At 45.4% G+C, this 23,319-nt stretch overlaps 1 protein-coding gene across 1 annotated transcript in view; it reads right to left on the reverse strand.

The window, feature by feature from the left end:
* LOC109909476 (phosphatidylinositol 4,5-bisphosphate 3-kinase catalytic subunit beta isoform) overlaps window positions 1-23,319 on the reverse strand; it is an 89,859-nt gene that overhangs the window by 32,399 nt on the left and 34,141 nt on the right. The window contains exon 3 of the mRNA XM_031795478.1: window positions 7,566-7,752. Coding sequence (XP_031651338.1) covers window positions 7,566-7,718 — 153 coding nt within the window. The 5' untranslated portion in view covers window positions 7,719-7,752. The remainder of the gene's footprint in view (window positions 1-7,565; window positions 7,753-23,319) is intronic.

The raw sequence follows: 23,319 nt of genomic DNA on the forward strand, positions 1-23,319 counted from the left end.
GGTTCATGGCTTTGTTATGGAAGCTTTGGGAATCACTTCCTTTTAGGTGGTTGTAGAATTTAAACAGCTCTTTTCCGGATTTCAATAATTAGTGGGTATCGGCCTAATTCTGCTTTGCATGGTTTATTTGGTGTTTTATGTTATACATGGAGGATATTTTTTCAGAATTCTACATGCAGTCTTAATTTGGTGTTTGTCCCAATTTGTGAATTCTTGGTTGGTAAGCGGACCCCAGACCTCACAACCATAAAGGGCAATGGGTTCTATAACTGATCAAAGTATTTTTAGCCAGATCCTAATTGGTATTAGAGGTCGACCGATTATGATTTTTCAACGCCAATACCGATTATTGGAGGACCGGAAAAGCTGATACCGATTAATCAGCCGATTTTAATTTATTTATTTGTACTAATGACAATTACAACAACACTGAATTAACACTTATTTTAACTTAATATAATACATCAATAAAAATCAATTTAGCCTCAAATAAATAAACATGTTCAATTTGGTTACATAATGCAAAAACAGTGTTGGAGAAGTAAAAGTGCAATATGTGCCATGTAAAAAAGCTAACGTTTAAGTTCCTTGCTCAGAACATATGAAAGTTGGTGGTTCCTTTTAACATGAGACTTCAATATTCCAAGGTAAGAGGTTTTAGGTTGTAGTTATTATAGGAATTGTAGGACTATTTCCCTCTATACCATTTGTATTTCATATACCTTTGACTATTAGATGTTCTTATAGGCACTTTAGTATTTCCAGTGTAACAGTATAGCTTCCGTCTCTCTCCTCGCCGTTACCTGGGCTCGAACCAGGAACACATCGACAACAGCCACCCTCGAAGCAGCGTTACCCATCGCTCCACAAAAGCCGCGGCCCTTGCAGAGCAAGGGGAACAACATCTCCAAGTCTCAGAGCTAGTGATGCTTGAAACGCTATTAGCGCGCACCCCGCTAACTAGCTATCCATTTCACATCGGTTACACCAGCCATTAGGCTGATAGGCTTGAAGTCAAACAATGCTGTGCTTGCGAAGAGCTGCATGAAAGTGCTGTTTGAATGCTTATGAGCCTGCTGGTTCCTACCACCACTCAGTCAGACTGCTCTATCAAATCATAGATTAATTTAACATAACACAGAGAAATAGGAGCCTTTGGTCATGAATATGGTCGAATCCGGAAATTAACAAAACTTTTATTCTTTCAGTGACTCTGCGTGCAATGAACGCAAGAGAAGTGACAATTTCACCTGGTTAATATTGCCTGCTAACCTGGATTTCTTTTAGATAAATATGCAGGTTTAAAAATATATACTTCTGTGTATTGATTTTAAGAAAGGCATTGGTGTTTATGGGTAGGTACAGTCATCCAACGATTGTACTTTTTTCGCAAATGGGCTTATGTTCCGAAATTCCTTTTTGATACTGTCGCAAAAGCTAACTAAAAAGCAGCATTCCCCAAGAGAGGATGACTTTCACTTTAGCAGTGATAAATTCATGAACTTCTTTGAGGAAAAGGTTATGATTATTAGAAAGCAAATTACGGACTCCTCTTTAAATCTGCGTATTCCTTCAAAGCTCAGTTGTCCTGAGTCTGCACAACTCTCCCAGGACCTAGGATCAAGAGAGACGCTCAAGTGTTTTAGTAATATATCTCTTGACACAATGATGAAAATAATCATGGCCTCTAAACCTTCAAGCTGCATACTGGACCCTATTCCAACTAAACTACTGAAAGAGCTGCTTCCTGTGCTTGGCCCTCCTATGTTGAACATAATAAACGGCTCTCTATCCACCGGATGTGTACCAAACTCACTAAAAGTGGCAGTAATAAAGCCTCTCTTGAAAAAGCCAAACCTTGACCCAGAAAATATAAAAAACTATCGGCCTATATCGAATCTTCCATTTCTCTCAAAAATGTTAGAAAAGGCTGTTGCGCAGCAACTTACTGCCTTCCTGAAGACAAACAATGTATACGAAATGCTTCAGTCTGGTTTTAGACCCCATCATAGCACTGAGACGGCACTTGTGAAGGTGGTAAATGACATTTTAATGGCATCGGACCGAGGCTCTGCATCTGTCCTCGTGCTCCTAGACCTTAGTGCTGCTTTTGATACCATCGATCACCACATTCTTTTGGAGAGATTGGAAACCCAAATTGGTCTACACGGACAAGTTCTGGCCTGGTTTAGATCTTATCTGTCGGAAAGATATCAGTTTGTCTCTGTGAATGGTTTGTCCTCTGACAAATCAACTGTAAATTTCGGTGTTCCTCAAGGTTCCGTTTTAGGACCACTATTGTTTTCACTATATATTTTACCTCTTGGGGATGTTATTCGAAAACATGTTAACTTTCACTGCTATGCGGATGACACACAGCTGTACATTTCAATGAAACATGGTGAAGCCCCAAAATTGCCCTTGCTAGAAGCATGTGTTTCAGACATAAGGAAGTGGATGGCTGCAAACTTTCTACTTTTAAACTCGGACAAAACAGAGATGCTTGTTCTAGGTCCCAAGAAACAAAGAGACCTTCTGTTGAATCTGACAATTAATCTTAATGGTTGTACAGTCGTCTCAAATAAAACTGAAGGACCTCGGCGTTACTCTGGACCCTGATCTCTCTTTTGAAGAACATATCAAGACCATTTCAAGGACAGCTTTTTTCCATCTATGTAAAAAAACAGAAACTTTCTGTCCAAAAATGATGCAGAAAAATTAATCCATGCTTTTGTCACTTCTAGGTTAGACTACTGCAATGCTCTACTTTCCGGCTACCCGGATAAAGCACTAAATAAACTTCAGTTAGTGCTAAATACGGCTGCTAGAATCCTGACTAGAACCAAAAAATGTGATCATATTACTCCAGTGCTAGCCTCTCTACACTGGCTTCCTGTAAAAGCAAGGGCTGATTTCAAGGTTTTACTGCTAACCTACAAAGCATTACATGGGCTTGCTCCTACCTATCTCTGATTTGGTCCTGCCGTACATACCTACACGTACACTATGGTCACAAGACGCAGGCCACCTAATTGTCCCTATAATTTCTAAGCAAACAGCTGGAGGCAGGGCTTTCTCCTATAGAGCTCCATTTTTATGGAACGGTCTGCCTACCCATGTCAGAGACGCAAACTCGGTCTCAACCTTTAAGTCTTCACTGAAGACTCATCTCTTCAGTGGGTCATATGATTGAGTGTAGTCTGGCCCAGGAGTGGGAAGGTGAACGGAAAGGCTCTGGAGCAACGAACCGCCCTTGCTGTCTCTGCCTGGCCGGTTCCCCTCTTTCCACTGGGATTCTCTGCCTCTAACCCTATTACAGGGGCTGAGTCACTGGCTTACTGGGGCTCTCTCATGCCGTCCCTGGAAGGGGTGCGTCACCTGAGTGGGTTGATTCACTGATGTGGTCATCCTGTCTGGGTTGGCGCCCCCCCTTGGGTTGTCGGAGATCTTTGTGGGCTATACTCGGCCCTGTCTCAGGATGGTAAGTTGGTGGTTGAAGGTATCCCTCTAGTGGTGTGGGGGCTGTGCTTTGGCAAAGTGGGTGGTGTTATATCCTTCCTGTTTGGCCCTGTCCGGGGGTGTCCTCGGATGGGTCCACAGTGTCTCCTGACCCCTCCTGTCTCAGCCTCCAGTATTTATGCTGCAGTAGTTTATGTGTCGGGGGGCTAGGGTCAGTTTGTTATATCTGGAGTACTTCTCCTGTCCTATTCGGTGTCCTGTGTGAATCTAAGTGTGCGTTCTCTAATTCTCTCTTTCTTTCTCTCTCTCGGAGGACCTGAGCCCTAGGACCATGCCCCAGGATTACCTGACATGATGACTCTTTGCTGTCCCCAGTCCACCTGGCCGTGCTGCTGCTCCAGTTTCAACTGTTCTGCCTTATTATTCGAACATGCTGGTCATTTATGAACATTTGAACATCTTGGCCATGTTCTGTTATAATCTCCACCCGGCACAGCCAGAAGAGGACTGGCCACCCCACATAGCCTGGTTCCTCTCTAGGTTTCTTCCTAGGTTTTGGCCTTTCTAGGGAGTTTTTCCTAGCCACCGTGCTTCTACACCTGCATTGCTTGCTGTTTGGGGTTTTAGGCTGGGTTTCTGTACAGCACTTTGAGATATCAGCTGATGTACGAAGGGCTATATAAATACATTTGATTTGATGTTAAATCATCCCCCAGCGTTGCATCGATTATATGCATTGGAAAGCTGCCGCAGTCAACCACCTCTTCAAAGGGGGTGACACTCTAGGCCCAAACTGCTACAGACCTATATCTATACTACCCTGTCTTTCTAAGGTCTTCAAAAGCCAAGTTAACAGATTAATGACCATTTCGAATCCCACCGTACCTTCTCCGCTATGCAATCTGGTTTCAAAGCTGGTCATGGGGTGCACCTCAGCCACGCTCAAAGTCCTAAACGACATCCTAACCACCATCGATAAGAGACATTACTGCGCAGCCGTATTCATCAACCTGGCCAAGGCTTTCGACTGTCAATCGCCATATTCTTATTGGCAGACTCGACAGCCTTGGTTTCTCAAGTGATTGCCTCGCCTGGTTTGCCAACTACTTCTCTGAAAGAGTCCAGTGTATCAAATCGGAGGGCCTGTTGTCCGGACCTCTGGCTGTCTCAAAAGGGGTGCCACAGGGTTCAATCCTCAGGCCGACTCTCTTCTCTGTATACATCAATGATGTTGCTCTTGCTGCTGGTGATTCTCTGGTACACCTCTACGCAGACGACATTCTGTATACTTCTGGCCCCTCTTTGGACACTGTTAACTAACCTCCAGACGAGCTTCAATGCCATACAACTCTCCTTCCGTGGCCTCCAACTGCTCTTAAATGCAAGTAAAACTAAATGCATGCTATTCAACCGGTCACTGCCACCCCCTGCTCGCCTGTCCAGCATCACTAATCTGGACGGCTCTGACTTAGAATACTTGGACAACTACAAATACCTAGGTGTCTGGTTAGACTGTAAACTCTCCTTCCAGACTCACATTAAGCATCTCCAATCGAAAATTATAACGCAACGAAGCATTCTTCACTCATGCTGCCAAACATACCCTCGTAAAACTGACCACCCTACTGATCCTCGACTTCGGTGATGTCATCTATAAAATAGCCTCCAACAGTGCCATCCGTTTTGTCACCAAAGCCCCATACACTACCCACCACTGCGACCTGTATGCTCTCGTTGACTGGCCCTCGCTTCATACTCGTTGCCAAACCCACTGGCTACAGGTCATCTTCAAGTCTCTGCTAGGTAAAGCCCAGCCTTATCTCAGCTCACTGGTCACCATAGCAGCACCCACTCATAGCACGCACTCCAGCAGATATATCTTACTGGTCACCCCCAAAGCCAATTCCTCCTTTGGTCGTCTTTCCTTCCAGTTCTCTGCTGCCAATGACTGGAACAAACTGCAAACATCTCTGAAGCTGGAGACTAATACCTCCCTCACTAGCTTTAAGCACCAGCTGTCAGAGCAGCTCACAGATCACTGTACCTGTACATAGCTCATCTGTAAATAGCCCATCTATCTACCTACCTCATCCCCATAGTATTTATTTATTTATCTTGCTCCATTGCACCCAAGTATCTCTACTTGCACATTCATCTTCTGCACATCTACCATTCCAGAGTGTAATTGCTATATTGTTATTACTTCGCCACCATGGCCTATTTATTGCCTTAACTCCCTTATCTTACCTCATTTGCACTCACTTGATAGACTTTTTGTTTTCTTTTGTTCTACTGTATTATTGACTGTATGTTTTGTTTATTCCATGTGTAACTCTGTGTTGTCGTATATGTCGAACTGCAAAAAAAATACCAATACCAAATCGGCCCTAATTAATCGCCCATTCCGATTAATCGGTCAACCTCTAATTGGTATATCAAATTTTATGATAATTTTGATGGCATAGAAGGCCCTTCTTGCCTCGTCTCTCAGATCGTTCACAGCTTTGTAGAAGTTATCTGTGGCGCTGATGTTTAGGCTGAGGTATGCATGTTTTTGTGTGCTCTCGGGCAAAGGTGTCAAGATGGAATTTGTTTTTGTGGTCCTGGCAACTGGATCTTTTTTGGAACACCATTATTTTGGTCTTACTGAGATTTACTGTCAGGGCCCAGGTCTGACAGAATCTGTGCAGAAGATCTAGGTGCTGCTGTTGGCCCTGCTTGTTTGGTGACAGAAGCACCAGATCAGCAGCAAACGGTAGACATTTGACTCCTCCCCTTCTCGCATTCTGCAGTCACACATAGATGCTTTTTAATTTCTTTGAGCTTTCCTCCATATCTCCTCTTCACTGGCTCCAGGGAATAGATTTCCACTGAACAAGCCCTCAGTAGCCCTCTCTAAACCTAATTCAACAACAGGTAGCCAGCCTGTAGCTTAACGGCTAGCCTACTTACCAGGACATAACACATAAGACTGCACAACTGCAAAAAAAGATGTTAGCCACGTTATCTGGACATACGAAAAGCAGAGACACAAACAAACACTTCTGTGAATTGGAGTGTTCGGTTACTCCTCATTAGGAACACTGGATCCAGGGGTGATTCAGAGAAACAGACATTACACACTGTTCACACTCAGAGAACAAACGTTTGAACAACTCCAGGTGCTATTCAACGAAGCCTGTCTGAAGAAAACATGCTGTGTCTCTGTGCGCGCGTGTGGGTCTCTCTGTGCGCGTCTCAGACTGGTGGAAAACACCAGGAGGGAGAGGGATCTCACCAGAGGGTAAAAAAATTAAATAAATAAATAAATAAATAAAAAGCATCCTCCAAAGTATTTACACTTTAAACTATAATCATTAAAAAAACACTAATTGTGACCAAAATATGACACCTTAAATGACAGTAAAAACTACAGTGCATTGTTACATTGCTGACCTTTGGCCTCCATCTCACCCCACCTCTACCCACTAGCCGGGTCACGCATGATGTCATAGCATTATTTGCATGCAGTGAGTGCAGCTCAGAGACAAACAAACCGCACCAGCCGCCAGCTGTGTCATAACACCCATTAGACAGCGTCTGTCTGGACTGTAGAGGAGACGGCAGTCTACAGCAGCCTACAGCTTGTTCTAGTTGTTATGATGGCCTCTTACAATGGCTCAGAACCAGAACTTCAGCCAGTCAACACAATCTTTAAAACCATCCTAACCAATCTGCGTTAAACTAATGGTTGTAAACAAATGTGTTGCTTTCTCTTCTAATTGGAGAGATAAAAAAGCCTGTAAGGTTGAAGATGCTGTAGAGCTGGGAAGGCAATGTGGATAGAAATCCATAGTATTATAACTGTACTGAATTCTCATGAGAAAAACATCTTGATGCACAGTAGGCCTTTTCTAGGAATCTATACTTTCCAATGCTCCTCTAAATGGCAACGGCACTGATTGGACTGCTGTCTGAAATGATTAAACCCAAGGATAGACACTCCTGTTAACTACAGACAACCCAGCAAAAATACCTACAAGCGTCACATAATTCCACTCCCCCAAAACACATACCCACTCCCCCAAAACACATTCATACTCGAGCCTACCCCGTCCCCCTCCTACCAGTTTGATGTGTTGTATGGTGGCCTCTCTGGGGACGTCCATCTGAATGTAGATGCCGGTGGGTAGCAGGAAGTCTACAGTGACCAGGTCCTCTCCAGACAGCTGGGAGTGGGCTGCCCACAAGTCCATGAGGTTTGTCATGGCAGGAGGCATCGCAGGGACCAACACCCAGCTCAACCATAAGGACCTGGGATGAGGAAAGAGGACCGTTAGGGGGAGTAACTATGAACTGCTAAAGAACCACACAACCGCATGGTACACAACTCAGACTTCTTCCAATTCCTATTGTCCTATTGAGAGGCAGGCATAATCTGATGCCCTTTACTAATGACTAAAGGTTGGGTGGTGTCTGGCTGAGGAGCCTGTCATACTCCATCTTCACCCCCGGGGGGAGCCCTATATAAGGCAGAGACTAGCCATGGTTGGGTGAGCGCCAGCCCTCAGAGGAATGCCCACTAAGCAAACACAGGAACAAAAGGTCACCAACCTCTCCTCTCACCCATGACAACATGCTCTGGTTCCCCCCCTCGCCTGGACCTGAGGCCGTTGCCAAGGCAATTATCAAGTAAACGGGGAGTCAAGGTAAATTTAGCTGCCATTTCTCAAATCCTCCTGTGAGTGTGCAATGACGGATGTTAGTGTGGGACTAGAGTTGCCAGATTTTCAAAATTCCTTTCTAAAATGTAACGGATGTGATGTTTCTGGTTTTAGGGGGTGGTTCAAGTAAAACCGCCCAAACACACACACACAAACAGTAAGTGCTTCAGCAGCTTTGGTAAAGAACCACATGCTTCCCAGTTTCCACTCTGGCTCAGTGTTTCACCACAATAGACCATCCACACTCACAGTTGCCTTTCTGTAATGACCTATTCCTAAAGATCTTGTGTTTAAGTGCTCTAGCAGACCAGAGTTCAATCTCCATTTTGGCTCAATAACACTAGGCCAGTAAAATCAAGCAGCAGCCCCATTGTCTCTAATGGTGTTAAGTGCTTGGGTCCATTTTGGCTCTGCAGCGAGTGCAGGATCATGCCCATTTGGAGCCACCATCTTGACCACTTAACATGATCAGCTATGCAGATATAACTGTTCTTTGACTGTCATTCAACACTCTGAACTAGAACTGGGCCATTCTCTCAAGGAGACAATTACTGAGCCACCATGACAGGGCTAAGTAAACACACACACCGACCCATTGGTAAGTTGTGGAACAAAGCACTAGAACTGGGACGATAAACCAAAAATGATCAACAGCGACCATATCGATCACTTATCGCAGGCATTTTTCTGATTTGGTTCATTATAAGTAGCCTATACTAGAGAAATGTGAAGTGTGAAATGAAATAAGTTTGCTGATATGGGTGATTGTTAATGGGACAATTGATGGTGGTACAACCATCAAACTAGTAGTAGAAGTTTAAACGTATTGTTCTATTTATCGTTCTCATCAATTCAGGTAATTCATCGTCCCATGGATTTTTGTCCATATCCTCCAACTCTACTAAGCACCTCGTCAAATGTGCAGTTGAACGCCTGTCTCAGACAAACAATGCAGGAAGCCAGAGGGTGATGTCATGAAGGAGCCCAGTTACACACATGAAAGGAAACATGACACCACAGTGCGTCTGTCTGACGCAGTCACAACTAACATGAGGAAACACACACTGGACATCAGTAGACTGGCGGCAATTGCAATGGGTGTGCTGTACAACGACATACTATGGCATGGATGGAGCTGCCTGACATGTCTGCTCCTGCCACACACACACACACACACTCCAGGTGAGGAGGGTTACCAGGTGCATGATGGAAGCCAGCCAGCCAGAGGTCTGATTCCTGGGTCAGGTTTCACAGGGAGAGGGAGCTTACACCAGCCCCTCCCCCCAGGCCTGTCCTCTGTTGGGAGGGGGGGCTGGTGTGAGAACAGAAGACAGGCCTGGGGGGAGAGGCAGGTGTGAGAACAGAGGGCAGGCCTGGAGGGAGAGGCAGGTGTGAGAACAGAGGGCAGGCCTGGAGGGAGAGGCAGGTGTGAGAACAGAGGGCAGGCCTGGGGGGAGAGGCTGGTGTGAGAACAGAGGGCAGGCCTGGGGGGAGAGGCTGGTGTGAGAACAGAGGGCAGGCCTGGGGGGGGGAGAGGCTGGTGTGAGAACAGAGGGCAGGCCTGGGGGGGGGGAAGAGGCTGGTGTGAGAACAGAGGGCAGGCCTGGGGGAAGAGGATGGTGTGAGAACAGAGGGCAGGCCTGGGGGGAGAGGCTGGTGTGAGAACAGAGGACAGGCCTGGGGGGAGAGAATGGTGTGAGAACAGAGGACAGGCCTGGGGGGAGAGAATGGTGTGAGAACAGAGGACAGGCCTGGGGGGAAGAGGCTAGTGTGAGAACAGAGGACAGGCCTGGGGGGACTAGAACCTCACATATCTGGTTATAAAAACACACAGAATATCTGTGGAAAAAGCAAATGGGCAAATTAAGTGTGTCAGAGCATTGGTGTGTGTGCGCGCATGGCCTGCCCTAGCCTTTTGGTTGGTGTGCGCGCATGGCCTGCCCTAGCCTTTTGGTTGGTGTGCCTGTCATGCCAGAAAGTATCCCTCCGCGTCACAATGGGATTCAATAAACAATTAGCGTTCTTTGCTATATAAACGGTGTGATGACCGAATTCATTGAATTCTAGAGATTACAGCAAAAATTACATTATTTTCATCCCCACTATGTAAACAAAGCTGATTGTTGCAACAATTAAGCTGTTTAAACTATTTTTTGTTTGGCTAAAAAGATGACAGTATTTTGCATGACAGGCCCACCCACCTCATGGGCGAAACCTTTGTGGCCCCCCTCTTGACGGGCGACAAATATTTTTTTTAACTAACAGATTTCAAGTCATTTTCCTACAGTTCTACACATTTTTCCACGAGGTGGAGCAAGCTTTCTGAAAATGTGCATTTTAACAGCTAACTCCCTGCAATTCTACACATTCTACTATGGGGTGGAGAGATTTTAGTTTTACCTTTATTTAACCCGGTAGGCTAGTTCAGAACAAGTTATAATTTGCAACTGTGACCTGGTCAAGATAAAGCAAAGCAGGTCGACACATACAACACAGAATTACACATGGAATAAACATACAATCAGTATGAAAAAGTATGAAAAACATACATACAGTAGAAAAATCTATATACAGTGAGTGCAAATGAGGTAGGATAAGAGAGGTAAAGGCAATACTGGGGTGCAAAGGAGAAAGATAACATTTTTTTTTTAAATAAATAAATACAGTATGGGGATGACGTAGATTGGATGGGCTATTTACAGATGAGCTATGTACAGGTGCAGTGATCTGTGAGCTGCTCTGACAGCTGGTGCTTAAAACCTCTTGGTGTTATGGGGCAGTATTTTCATTTTTGGAAAAAAACGTTCCCGTTTTAAAACAGGATATTTTGTCAGGAAAAGATGCTAGAATATTCATATAATTGACAGCTTTGGATAGAAAACACTCTAACGTTTCCAAAACTGTAAAGATATTGTATGTGAGTATAACAGAATGAGTATGACAGGGTGATTAACAAAAGGCTAAGCTGTGTTCCAATATATTACACTTGTGATTTTCATGAAGAGGAAGATTTTGTAGGAAGATTTATGTCCGTTGTGTTATGCTAATTAGTGTCAGATGATAACGGTCCCGTTCACGGGCTGGGCGTCACTACAGGTTAAAGCTAGTTAGGGAGGTATGAGTCTCCAGCTTCAGAGATTTTTCAGCTTGTTCCAGTCATTGGCAGCAGAGAACTGGAAGGAGAGGCGGCCAAAAGAAGAATTGGCTTTGGGGGTGACCAGTGAGATATACCTGTTGGAGTGCGTGCTACGGGTGGGTGCTGCTATGGTGACCCGTGAGCTGAGATAAGGCAAGGCTTTACCTAGCAGAGACTTGAAGATGACCTGGAGCCAGTGGGTTTGGCAACGAGTATGAAGCGAGGGCCAGTCAACGAGAGCATACAGGTCGCAGTGGTGGGTGGTACATGGGGCTTTGGTGACAAAACGGATGGCACTGTGATAGACTGCATCCAATTAGTGGAGTAGAGTGTTGGGGGCTATTTTGTCAATGACATCGCCGAGGATCGGTAGGATGGTCAGTTTTACGAGGGAATGTTTGGCAGCATGAGTGAAGGATGCTTGGTTGCAAAATAGGAAGCCGATTCTAAATTTAATTTAGGATTGGAAATGTTTAATGTGAGTCTGGAAGGAGAGTTTACAGTCAAACCAGACACCTAGGTATTTGTAGTTGTCCACATATTCTAGGTCAGAACCGTCCAGAGTAGTGATGCTGGATGGGCGGGCAGGTGGGATTAGCGATCGGTTGAAGAGCATGTATTTAGTTTGACTTGCATTTAAGGGCAGTTGGAGGCCACGGAAGGAGAGTTGTATGGCATTGAAGCTCATCTGGAGGTTAGTTAACAGTGTCCAACGAAGGGCCAGAGGTATACAGAATGGTGTCGTCTGCATAGAGGTGGATCAAATAATCACCAGCAGCGAGAGCAACATCATTGATGCATACATAGAAGAGAGTCGGCCTGAGGATTGAACCCTGTGGCACCCCCATAGAGACTGCCAGAGGTCTGGACAACAGGCCCTCCAATTTGACATACTGAACTCTATCGGAGAAGTAGTTGGTGAACCAGGCGAGGCAATCATTTGAGAAACCACGGCCGTTGAGTCTGCCAATAAGAATGTGGTGATTGACAGAGTCGAAAGCCTTAACCAGGCTGATGAATACGGCTGCACAATAATGTCTCTTATTGATGGCGGTTATGATATCATTTAGGACCTTGAGCGTGGCTGAGGTGCACCCGTGACCAGCTCTGAAACCAGATTGCATAGCGGAGAAGGTACAGTGAGATTCTAAATGGTAGGTAATCTGTTTGTTAACTTGGCTTTCAAAGACCTGAGAAAGGCAGGGTAGAATAGATATAGGTCTGTAGCAGTTTAGGTCTAGTGTCTCCCCCTTTGAAGAGGGGGATGAACACGGCAGATGTCCAAGCTATGGGAATCTCAGACGATACGAAAGAGGTTGAACAGACTAGTAATAGGGGTTGCAATAATTTCTGGAGATAATTTTAGAAGAGATTCCAGATTGTCTAGCCCGGCTGATTTGTAGGGGTCCAGATTTTGCCACTCTTTCAGATCACCAGCTATCTGGATTTGGGTGAAGGAGAAGTGGGGGAGGTTTTTGTGAGTTGCTGTGGGGAGCGCAGGGCTGTTGAACGGGGTAGGGTTAACCAGGTGGAAAGCATGGCCAGCTGTAGAAAAATGCTTCTTGAAATTCTCAATTATTGTGGATTTATCGGTAGTGACAGTGTTTCCTAGCCTCAGTGCAGTGGGCATCTGGGAGGATGTGCTCTTATTCTCCATGGACTTTACAGTGTCCCAGAACTTTTTGGAGTTTGTACTACAGGATGCAAATTTCTGTTAGGAAAGCTAAGGCTAGCTTTTCAAACTGCCTGTGTATATTGGTTCCTAATTTTCCTGAAAAGTTGCATATCACGGGGGCTATTCTATGCTAATGCAGAACGCCACAGGATGTTTTTTTGCTGGTCAAGGGCAGACAGGTCTGGAGTGAACCAAGGGCTATATCTATTCCTAGTTCTAAATTTTTTGAATGGCGCTTCCTTATTTAAGATGGTGAGGAAGGCACTTTTAAAGAATAACCAGGCATCCTCTACTGACGGGGTGAAGTTAATGTCATTCCAGGATACCCCGTCCAGGTTGATTAGAAAGGCCTGTTCGGTGAAGTGTTTTAGGGAGCGTTTGACAGTGATGAGGGGTGGTCGTTTGACCGCAGACCCAATACGGATGAGGCAGTGATCGCTGAGATCTTGGTTGAAAACAGCAGAGGTGTATTTGGAGGGCGAGTAAGTTAGCATGATATCTATGAGGGTGCCTGTGTTTACGGATTTGGGGTTGTACCTGGTAGGTTCATTGATCATTTGTGTGAGATTGAGGGCATCAAGCTCAGATTGTAGGATGGCCGGGGTGTTAAGCATGTCCCAGTTTAGGTCACCTAGCAGCACGAGCACAGAAGATAGACGGGGGGCAATCAATTCACATATGGTGTCCAGGGCACAGCTCGGGGCAGAGGGTGGTCTATAGCAAGCGGCAACGGTGAGGGACTCGTTTCTGGAAAGCTGAATTTTTAGAAATAGAAGCTTGAATTGTTTTGGTACAGACCTGGATAGTAAGATAGCCTACAGAGTTCTCTCTCTGCAGTAGATTGCAACACCGTCCCCTTTGGCAGTTCTATCTTGGCGGAAAATATTCTAGTTAGGGATGGAAATTTCAGGGTTTTTGGTGGTTTTCCTAAGCCAGGATTCAGACACGACTAAGACATCCGGGTTGGCAGAATGTGCTAAAGCAAATTTAGGGAGTAGGCTTCTAATGTTAACATACATAAAACCAAGGTTATTACGGTTACAGAAGTCAACAAATGAGAGCACCTGGGGAGTAGGAGTGGAGCTTGGCACTGCAGGTCCTGGATTAACCTCTACATCACCAGATGAACAGAGGAGAAGTAGGATAAGGGTACGGCTAAAGGCTATAAGAACTGGCCGTCTAGCACGTTCGGAACAGAGAGTAAAAGAAGCAGGTTTCTGGGCACGATAGCATCGATTCAAGGCATAGTGTACAGACAAAGGTATGGTGGGAAGAGAGTACATTGGAGGTAAACCTAGTCATTGAGTAATGATGAGAGAGATATAGTCTCTAGAGACATTTAAACCAGGTGATGTCAACGCATATGTGGGAGGTGAAGCAACATGGTTGGTTAAGGCATATTGAGCAGGGCTATAGGCTCTACAGTGAAATAAGACAGTAATCACTAACCAGGACAGTAATGGACAAGGCATATTGATATTAGGGAGAGGCATGCGTAGCCAAGTGATTGTATGGGTCCAGTGAGTGGTTGGGCTAGCTGGGGACACAGTGATTCAGACAGTTAGCAGGTCGGGGCTAGCAAGCTAACATAAGGGCCTTAGAGGGACGTCGCGACGGGGCAAAGTCTGTTCTTACCTCTTCGTGCGGTGAGGTCGATAGACCAGTAGTGGAATTAGTAGGGTTCCAAGTAGCAGAGGGGTCCGAGTCCAATTGGCAAAATGGGTATAGTGGTCCAAGAAACTGGCCGATGGATCAGCTAACAGTCCAATATGCTATAGATAGCCATCAGGCCGCGGTTAGCAGAATGGGCCTTCAGGGGACATCGCGCCTGTTGGGCTCCTCGGGCAGTTTATGTCGGTATTCCAGTCGTGAAATATTGGCGGGGTTCAGTCGGAGGTAAATAGAAATACTTTAGAAAAAACAGATCCACACCACATTGGGTGAGGTGGGTTACAGGAGTGTGTTTTTAAGTTGCACTTTAGGAAAAATATAAAAAAGAATGCGAAGAAAAATATATAAAAATATATATACATGGGACGAGACAAAACAAGACGTCTGACTGCTACGCCATCTTGGAAAGATATTTTTTTGCAGTTTTAAAGCTACATTCCTTGAAATTTCACCTGCAGCCGTAAGCCTGCACCTGGACCCGGCCCAGGGTGCGTATTTCGTTAAGAAATTTAACACTGGGGACTGAATCCAATACCTGTGATACATGTGTCCCGAACATAGCTAAATGAACATAGTTGAAGTCGGAAGTTTACATACACCTTAGCCAAATACATTTAAACTCCGTTTTTCACAATTCCTGACATTTAATCCCAGTAAAAATTCCCTGTTTTAGGTCAGTTAGGATCACCACTTTATTTAAAGAATGTGAAATGTCAGAATAATAGTATAGAGAATGATATATTTCAGCTTTTATTTCTTTCATCACATTCCCAGTGGGTCAGAAGTTACCATACACTCAATGAGTATTTGGCCTTTAAATTGTTTAACTTGGGTCAAATGTTTCGGGTAGACTTCCACAAGCTCCCCACAATAAGTTGGATGAATTGGACCATTCCTCCTGACAGAGCTGAAGTAACTGAGTCAGGTTTGTAGGTCTCCTTGCTCACACACGCTTTTTCAGTTCTGCCCACACATTTTCTATGGGATTGAGTCAGGGCTTTGTGTTGGCCACTCCAATACCTTGACTCTGTTGTCCTTAAGCCATTTTGCCACATCTTTGAAAGTATGCTTGGGGTCATTGTCCATTTGGAAGTCCCATTTGTGACCAAGCTTTAACTTCCTGACTGCTGTATTGAGATGTTGCTTCAATATATCCACATCATTTTCCTCCCTCATGATGCCATCTATTTTGTGAAGTGCACCAGTCCCTCCTGCAGCAAAGCACCCACAGAACTTGAGGCTTCCACCCCCGTGCTTCACGGTTGGGATGGTGTTCTTCGACTTGGAAGGTTTGCAAGCCTCCCCCTTTTTCCTCCAAACATAAGTGGTCATTATGGCCAAACTTTTTTTTTTTTTTTTCATCAGACCAGAGGACATTTCTCCAAAAAGTTTAATCTTTGTCCCCATATGCAGTTACAAACAGACTGGCTTTTTTAATGGTGATTTTGGAGCAGTGGCTTCTTCCTTGCTCAGCGGCATTTCAGGTTGTCGATATAGGACTCATTTTACTGTAGATATAGATACTTTTGTACCGGCTTCCTCCAGCATTTTCACAAGGTCCTTTGCTGTTCTGGGATTGAGATGCACTTTTCGCATCAAAGTAAGTTCATCTCTAGGAGACAGAATATGTCTCCTTCCTGAGAGGTATGACGGCTGTGTGGTCCCATGGTGTTTATACTTGCGTACTATTTTTTGTCCATATGAACGTGGTACCTTCAGGCATTTGGAAATGGCTCCCAGGGATGAACCAGACTTGTGGATGTCTACAATTGTTTTCTGAAGTCTTAGCTGATTTCTTTTGATTTTCCCATGATGTCAAGCAAAGAGGCACTGAGTTTGAAGGTAGGCCTTGAAATACATCCACAGGTGCACCTCCAATTGACTCAAATGATGTTAATTAGCCTATCAGAAGCTTCTAAAGCCATGACAACATTTTCTTGAATTTTCCAAGCTGTTTAAAGGCACAGTCAACTTAGTGTATGTAAACTTATGACCCACTGGGATTCTGATAGTGAATTATAAGTCAAATAATCAGTCTAAACAATTGTTGGAAAAATTACGTGTCATGCACAAAGTAGATGTCCTATCCGACTTGCCAGAACTATAGTTTGTTAACAAGAAATTTGTGGAGTGGTTGAGAAACGAGTTTTAATGACTTCTTGGCCAGGTCGCAATTGTAAATGAGAACTTGTTCTCAACTTACCTACCTGGTTAAATAAAGGTGAAATAAAAAATAAATCAACTTTAAACTCCCGACTTCAACTGTAGCTAAATGAACATAGCTAAATTCAGATCGCACAGGTCGAGTTAACCTGATGAGATTTCCCTGGGATCGTGAGTTAATGATTGTGTGTGAGACATACAGGTGTGATTTCATTATGACAGTGTAAAGGGTATGGGAGAATGTGTAGGGTGTCTGAAAGCAGAGGAGTCACTGCAGAACTAGGACATTCTAGTCCATATTAATTACCCGTAGCAAATGACACACGTATTACACTGTCACACTTAATTAAATAATTCCATCATGGTCAGTGTGGAAAGAAAGGACTGTTGTCAAGGTAACACTGTTCTATTGAAAAGGTCTCCAACGACTTTGTGACTAATACTTTATGATTATTAACACGTATGTCTACGTAAACTGTCTCACAGAGTCTCACTCCAGTACTCTAGTCTACAGTGGGGCAGTGTGTGTGTGTGTGTGTGTGTGTGTGGGTATGAGGGCCCTGTGACACAAAACTATTCCACTAAGTTAAGAAAGAGGATCTACACCCCCCGCCCCAATACAGTACTGGTGTAAATGAGGGAACATTCTCACTCACACACTATCCTAGTGCAGCCTGAGTCAGCGTTTCCTCTAGCTGAGGGGGTGTTCAGGAGGGGAAGGGGGCTTAGGGACTGTCCTGACCACATCCAGTCACACTGGTCCACATCAGCCCACATGTTGCTATGTCATACCCCTTCCCGCTCTGAACATGTTAACTCCCCTTGTGAGTGGGGAGGTAAATGGTGCGTCTGTGTGGGGGGGAAATAGAGTGTGTGTGTTGTCAGCAGGGCACTCAGTGGGGGGGAATAGGTGTGGTCAGTAGGGCGATGAGTTGTGGAAGTGTTGTGGTACACAGTGGTAGCACTTGTAAGTGACTAGAACACATTCTGATGTAGCACTGGTATATGTGTAAACCTGTGGTTCTGACTCAGTGAGGCCTGACCTAACAGGTGTGCGTGTGTGTATGAGGGTTGTGAAAGGTGTGTGTATGTGAAAGTCCCACACTCACTGCTGCTCAAACATGACAGAAAATGTAGAAAATCACTAGACGGTCCTATTTGTGGATTTAGTGTGGCTGTAGACTTCAGACAGGATATGATAACAGGAAATGATATAACAAAACTGAAGAGGATAAATACCCTTTACTGTAGTTCACATGTAGACCTACTGTAGCTAAATCAGTGGTCAATCAAATGGAAACAGTAGGCCTATTATTGAGGATGTGTATGGTATATGGTGGAGATAAAATCATTGTGTGTGCAAGGCTTTGAATGTATTCACTCAAAAACACACACACTGCAGTTTTCCCTCTGTTCCTCTCTCTGTGGTAAACATCAGTGTCATCTCTTGTATTTGTCCAATTTAGGGGAAATGGCCCGGGATATTGGATTTAGCACTCTCTCTACAACCCCCCCTCTACCTCCTCTCTGCTCTGTCCCTCTCTCTCACCCCTGTATCAGAGGGTACTGATGTGGCCAAGAGTTATGGCCAGGCAGACATCACAAATCCTCGTGACATCATAAATCATCCATTGTGACGTCATAAAGGCCTGTTCTAAACTCCCCCCCCCCACTTATGGCTGCAGGGTGACTGTGTGTATAATAGTACTACTGAGATTGGGGATGGCGATGAAGGTTCTGATTGGAAGGGGTAGGGAGTAGAGGGAAGGATAAACCTTTGAAAGGAGCAGCACAGCCTAAAGTTCACATACCACATGTTCAGTATTCAGGCGTGTGTTGAGCATCACTCTACCAATCATCTCCCACTCTTTGAAACTGTTCCGACAACACTGCTAAGCTTGTGTGTGTAATGACAGTTGTGTGATGCAGCATCACTACAGCAGGGAGATTGGAGGTGGAGGTCATATCCCCTCTGAGACACACGAGCTCTCCACAGCCAGACACACGAGCTCTCCACAGCCAGACACACGCGCTCTCCACAGCCAGACACACGCGCTCTCCACAGCCAGACACACGCGCTCTCCACAGCCAGACACACGCGCTCTCCACAGCCAGACACACGCGCTCTCCACAGCCAGACACACGCGCTCTCCACAGCCAGACACACGCGCTCTCCACAGCCAGACACACGCGCTCTCCACAGCCAGACACACGCGCTCTCCACAGCCAGACACACGCGCTCTCCACAGCCAGACACACGAGCTCTCCACAGCCAGACACACGAGCTCTCCACAGCCAGACACACGAGCTCTCCACAGCCAGACACACGAGCTCTCCACAGCCAGACACACGAGCTCTCCACAGCCAGACACACGAGCTCTCCACAGCCAGACACACGAGCTCTCCACAGCCAGACACACGAGCTCTCCACAGCCAGACACACGAGCTCTCCACAGCCAGACACACGAGCTCTCCACAGCCAGACACACGAGCTCTCCACAGCCAGACACACGAGCTCTCCACAGCCAGACACACGAGCTCTCCACAGCCAGACACACGAGCTCTCCACAGCCAGACACACGAGCTCTCCACAGCCAGACACACGAGCTCTCCACAGCCAGACACAGCTCCACAGCCAGACACAGCAACACGAGCTCTCCACAGCCAGACACACGAGCTCTCCACAGCCAGACACACAAGCTCTCCACAGCCAGACACACAAGCTCTCCACAGCCAGACACACGAGCTCTCCACAGCCAGACACACGAGCTCTCCACAGCCAGACACACGAGCTCTCCACAGCCAGACACACAAGCTCTCCACAGCCAGACACACAAGCTCTCCACAGCCAGACACACAAGCTCTCCACAGCCAGACACACAAGCTCTCCACAGCCAGACACACAAGCTCTCCACAGCCAGACACACAAGCTCTCCACAGCCAGACACACAAGCTCTCCACAGCCAGAAATGGTTCTTATATCATGTAGTCTTTGGAATCCACTCAGTGTGCAGCGTGGCTGCACTTGACATGAACCTGAGGCCTCTGGGAGAACATTTGGGTGGAGGCAGAGAACTCACTCCTGCCAAACATAACGAATGGAGAGAGAGAGAGAGAGAGAGAGAGAGAAAGAGTAACAACGAGATGGGGAGGGAATGAGGAGAGAGGAAACAGCAAGAAAGAAGATTGAGAGATGGCAAAACACGATGTTAATATGCATTTCTCTCTGTGTGGATGCAGTAAGCTGCAGTATTAGTTGTGTTCAACCTGAGTACACACCCCTCCAACGCCTGTGTCATAATTATGACCCCGTGACCCCAACATGGCTTTTAACATGGCTACTGGCAAACATACTGCGAAGTATAACACAGAAACACAGAGAATATTAAACCCTGGCAGGATGACACAGGGGCTGCTGGAAGTCACCTCGGATAATCAACACATGCGATAGAAATAGGCCAATGGTGTTAAAACAAAGCTACACCTACATTACGATCATAGGAGCTTTCATGAAAAAAAAGAAGCTATTGTTATGCTAATTAACAAATTCACTGTAAATATAATGAAATATTCATAGTTGCACATAACACAGCCTGCCACCTTATAAAGAAAGATATCGGATAGAGGAGAAGTGCCCAATTGTCCTTTAATCCAGTGTACTTTGTGTTTTTGTTTATGCATGCATGTGTATAGATGATGTAATGCATTATAGATGATGCCTGTAACATATTTGACTACGTTTTTTTTGTATCTCAAAACCCAATTTGAGTGGTCCAATGTGGTTTAAGTTTCTTTAAATCTTATCATTTTATTTTTTGCTAACTCCACATATTTTGTCACTGGGCTGAATTTTTTTTTTTTTTAAAGCTAATTTCCTTAAAATTCTACACAATTTGCAATGGTGCTGAGAGAAAATGTGCAGTTTTAAAGATAATTGAATGTAATTCTACAGACTTTGACATAGCTTCTGGTGATTGAAAAATATATTTGAGAACTAGCAATCATATTTTTGGTAGTGGCAGTAACAATGTAGCAGCAGTGGCCCACCACTGCTAAATGGATATAGGGAAAAGACTGCACACACACTCACAGCAAAGGTCACAATAACAAGCAGCTCTTCTAACAAGGGGCTCTCCATTACTGAGAGTTTTAAAATTTTCACACCTCCCTCAGGGAATGTGTGTGTGTGTGAGAGTGAGAGTGAGAGAGAGTGAGAGAGAGAGAGACAGAGAGAGAGAGAGAGAGGGAGCAAGTGGAGGACAGAGTGATAGGAAGAGGAAAATAGAAAAAGAGGAGGAAAGGGCAAAAGGAGTGTAGAGTAACAGAAGAAGCATACTTTTATTAAGCAATATTATTTCAGGATTAAAAGTTGCAACAGACAGGGAATCAGAGAGAGGGAAGAGGAGAGAGTTGTTTATGGATGGAGGGAGAGAACAAGAGGGTTAAATGGGGATGGTGCTGGCAATAGAAGGAGAGAGAGAGGAAGAAGAGAACAGAGAGGGGAAGAGAGCGAGGATAGAGAGGGAAAGAAAGCGAGAACAGAGAGAGAGAAGGGAAGAGAGAGAGGGGAGTTATAACGTTTGCCTGTGGCGGGCGAGCTGACCTGGGTCTCTACAATAGTCCTCTGTCCCCCGTCAGCTCAATCATCTGTGTGTGTGTGTGTGTGTGTGTGTGTGTGTGTGTGTGTGTGTCTTTCAGAGTGTCAGTGAAGGCAGTCCCGTGCCCCATCCCACACAAACACTGGCCTTGTGTCAACCCTGCCCCCACCCCTCTCACCTCATCAGACCCGTTGCATCCCCCTGCAGGAAAAACAGTTAGGCCACAAAAGCCAAACAGGCCACTACAACCCAGCAAAACAAGGGCCACAGAGATGAGTTACGATGGCGCCGGACGGGAGGGCTGTAGTCTTATTGGCTTTTGTTGTTCGTAACTTGTTGTTTTACATAATGTTGCTGCTACCGTCTCTTATGACCGAAAAAGAGCTTCTGGACATCAGAACTGCAATTACTCATCTCAAACTGGACGAGGTCTTCTTCAATGAGTCGGACGCGAGAGATATACTACAGACACCTGACCAGGCCCAGATCCTCGCGATTCACTGGAGAAGGAAACACAGATTTAGTGGGAGAAGATTAGGATGCCTTGCAAGGATCAGGTGACGAGTGACTAATCTGCCCTTGTCTTCCGTCCAGCTAGCTGATGTTCAATCGCTGGAAAATAAAGGGGACGAGCTGAAAGCACGTATATCCAACGGGACATTAAACTGTAGTATCTTATGTTTCACTGAGTCGTGGCTGAACGACGACATTAAGAACATACAGCGGGTGGGTTATACACTCTATTGGCAGGATAGAACAGCAGCCTCTGGTAAGACACGGGCGGGGGCCTATGCATGTATGTAAACAACAGCTGGTGCACGATATCTAATGAATTCTCAAGGTTTTGATAGCCTGATTGAGAGTATCTCATGATAGTGTGGTCCACAGTTTATCTACCTAGAGAGATTTCATCTGTATTTTTTGTTGCTGTCTACATTCCACCACAGACCGATGCTGGCACTAAAACCACACTCAATGAGCTGCATACCGCCATACGCAAACAGGAAAACACTTGGAGGCGGCGCTCCTAGTGGCCGGGGACTTTAATGCAGGGAATCTTAAATCACTTTTACCTCATTTATCTCAGCATGTTAAACATGCAACCAGAGGGGGGACACACACAAAAAAAACTCTGGACCACCTTTATTCCACAGAGATACATACAAAGCTCTCCCTCGCACTACATTTGGGAAATCTGACCATAATTCTATCCTCCTGATTCCTGCTTACAAGCAAAAATGAAAGCAGGAAGCACCAGTGACTCAGTCTATAAAAAGTGGTCAGATGAAGCAGATGCTAAACTACAAGACTGCTTTGCTAGCAGACTGGAATAGGTTCCGGGATTCTTCCGATGGCATTGAGGAGTACACCACATCAGTCACTGGCTTCATCAATAGGTGCGACGAGGACGTCGTCCTCACAGTGACTGTACATACAAAAGGGAAGCACAGCCGAGAGTTGCCCAGTGGCACGAGCCTACCAGACTAGCTAAATAACTTCTATGCTTGCTTTGAGGAAAGTAACACTGAAACATGCATGAGATCACGCTCTCCACAGCTGATGTGAGTAAGACCTTTAAACAGGTCAACATTCACAAGGCCGCAGAGCCAGACGAATTACCAGGACGTGTACTCCGAGCATGTTCTGACCAACTGGCAAGTGTGTTCACTTACATACCTTAAGGGAACATTTTATTTTCAACCTCTTAGAGTCTGTAATGCCAACATGTTTCAAGCAGACCACCATAGTTCCTGTGCCCAAGAACACTAGGTGACCTGCCTAAATGACTACCAACCCGTAGCACTCACGTCTGTAGCCATGAAATGCTTTGAAAGGCTGGTCATGGCTCACATCAACACCATTATCCCAGAAACTCTAGACCCACTCCAATATGCATACCGCCCCAACAGATCC

This window comes from Oncorhynchus kisutch, linkage group LG18 (assembly GCF_002021735.2).
Source record: "Oncorhynchus kisutch isolate 150728-3 linkage group LG18, Okis_V2, whole genome shotgun sequence".
NCBI lineage: Eukaryota > Metazoa > Chordata > Actinopteri > Salmoniformes > Salmonidae > Oncorhynchus > Oncorhynchus kisutch.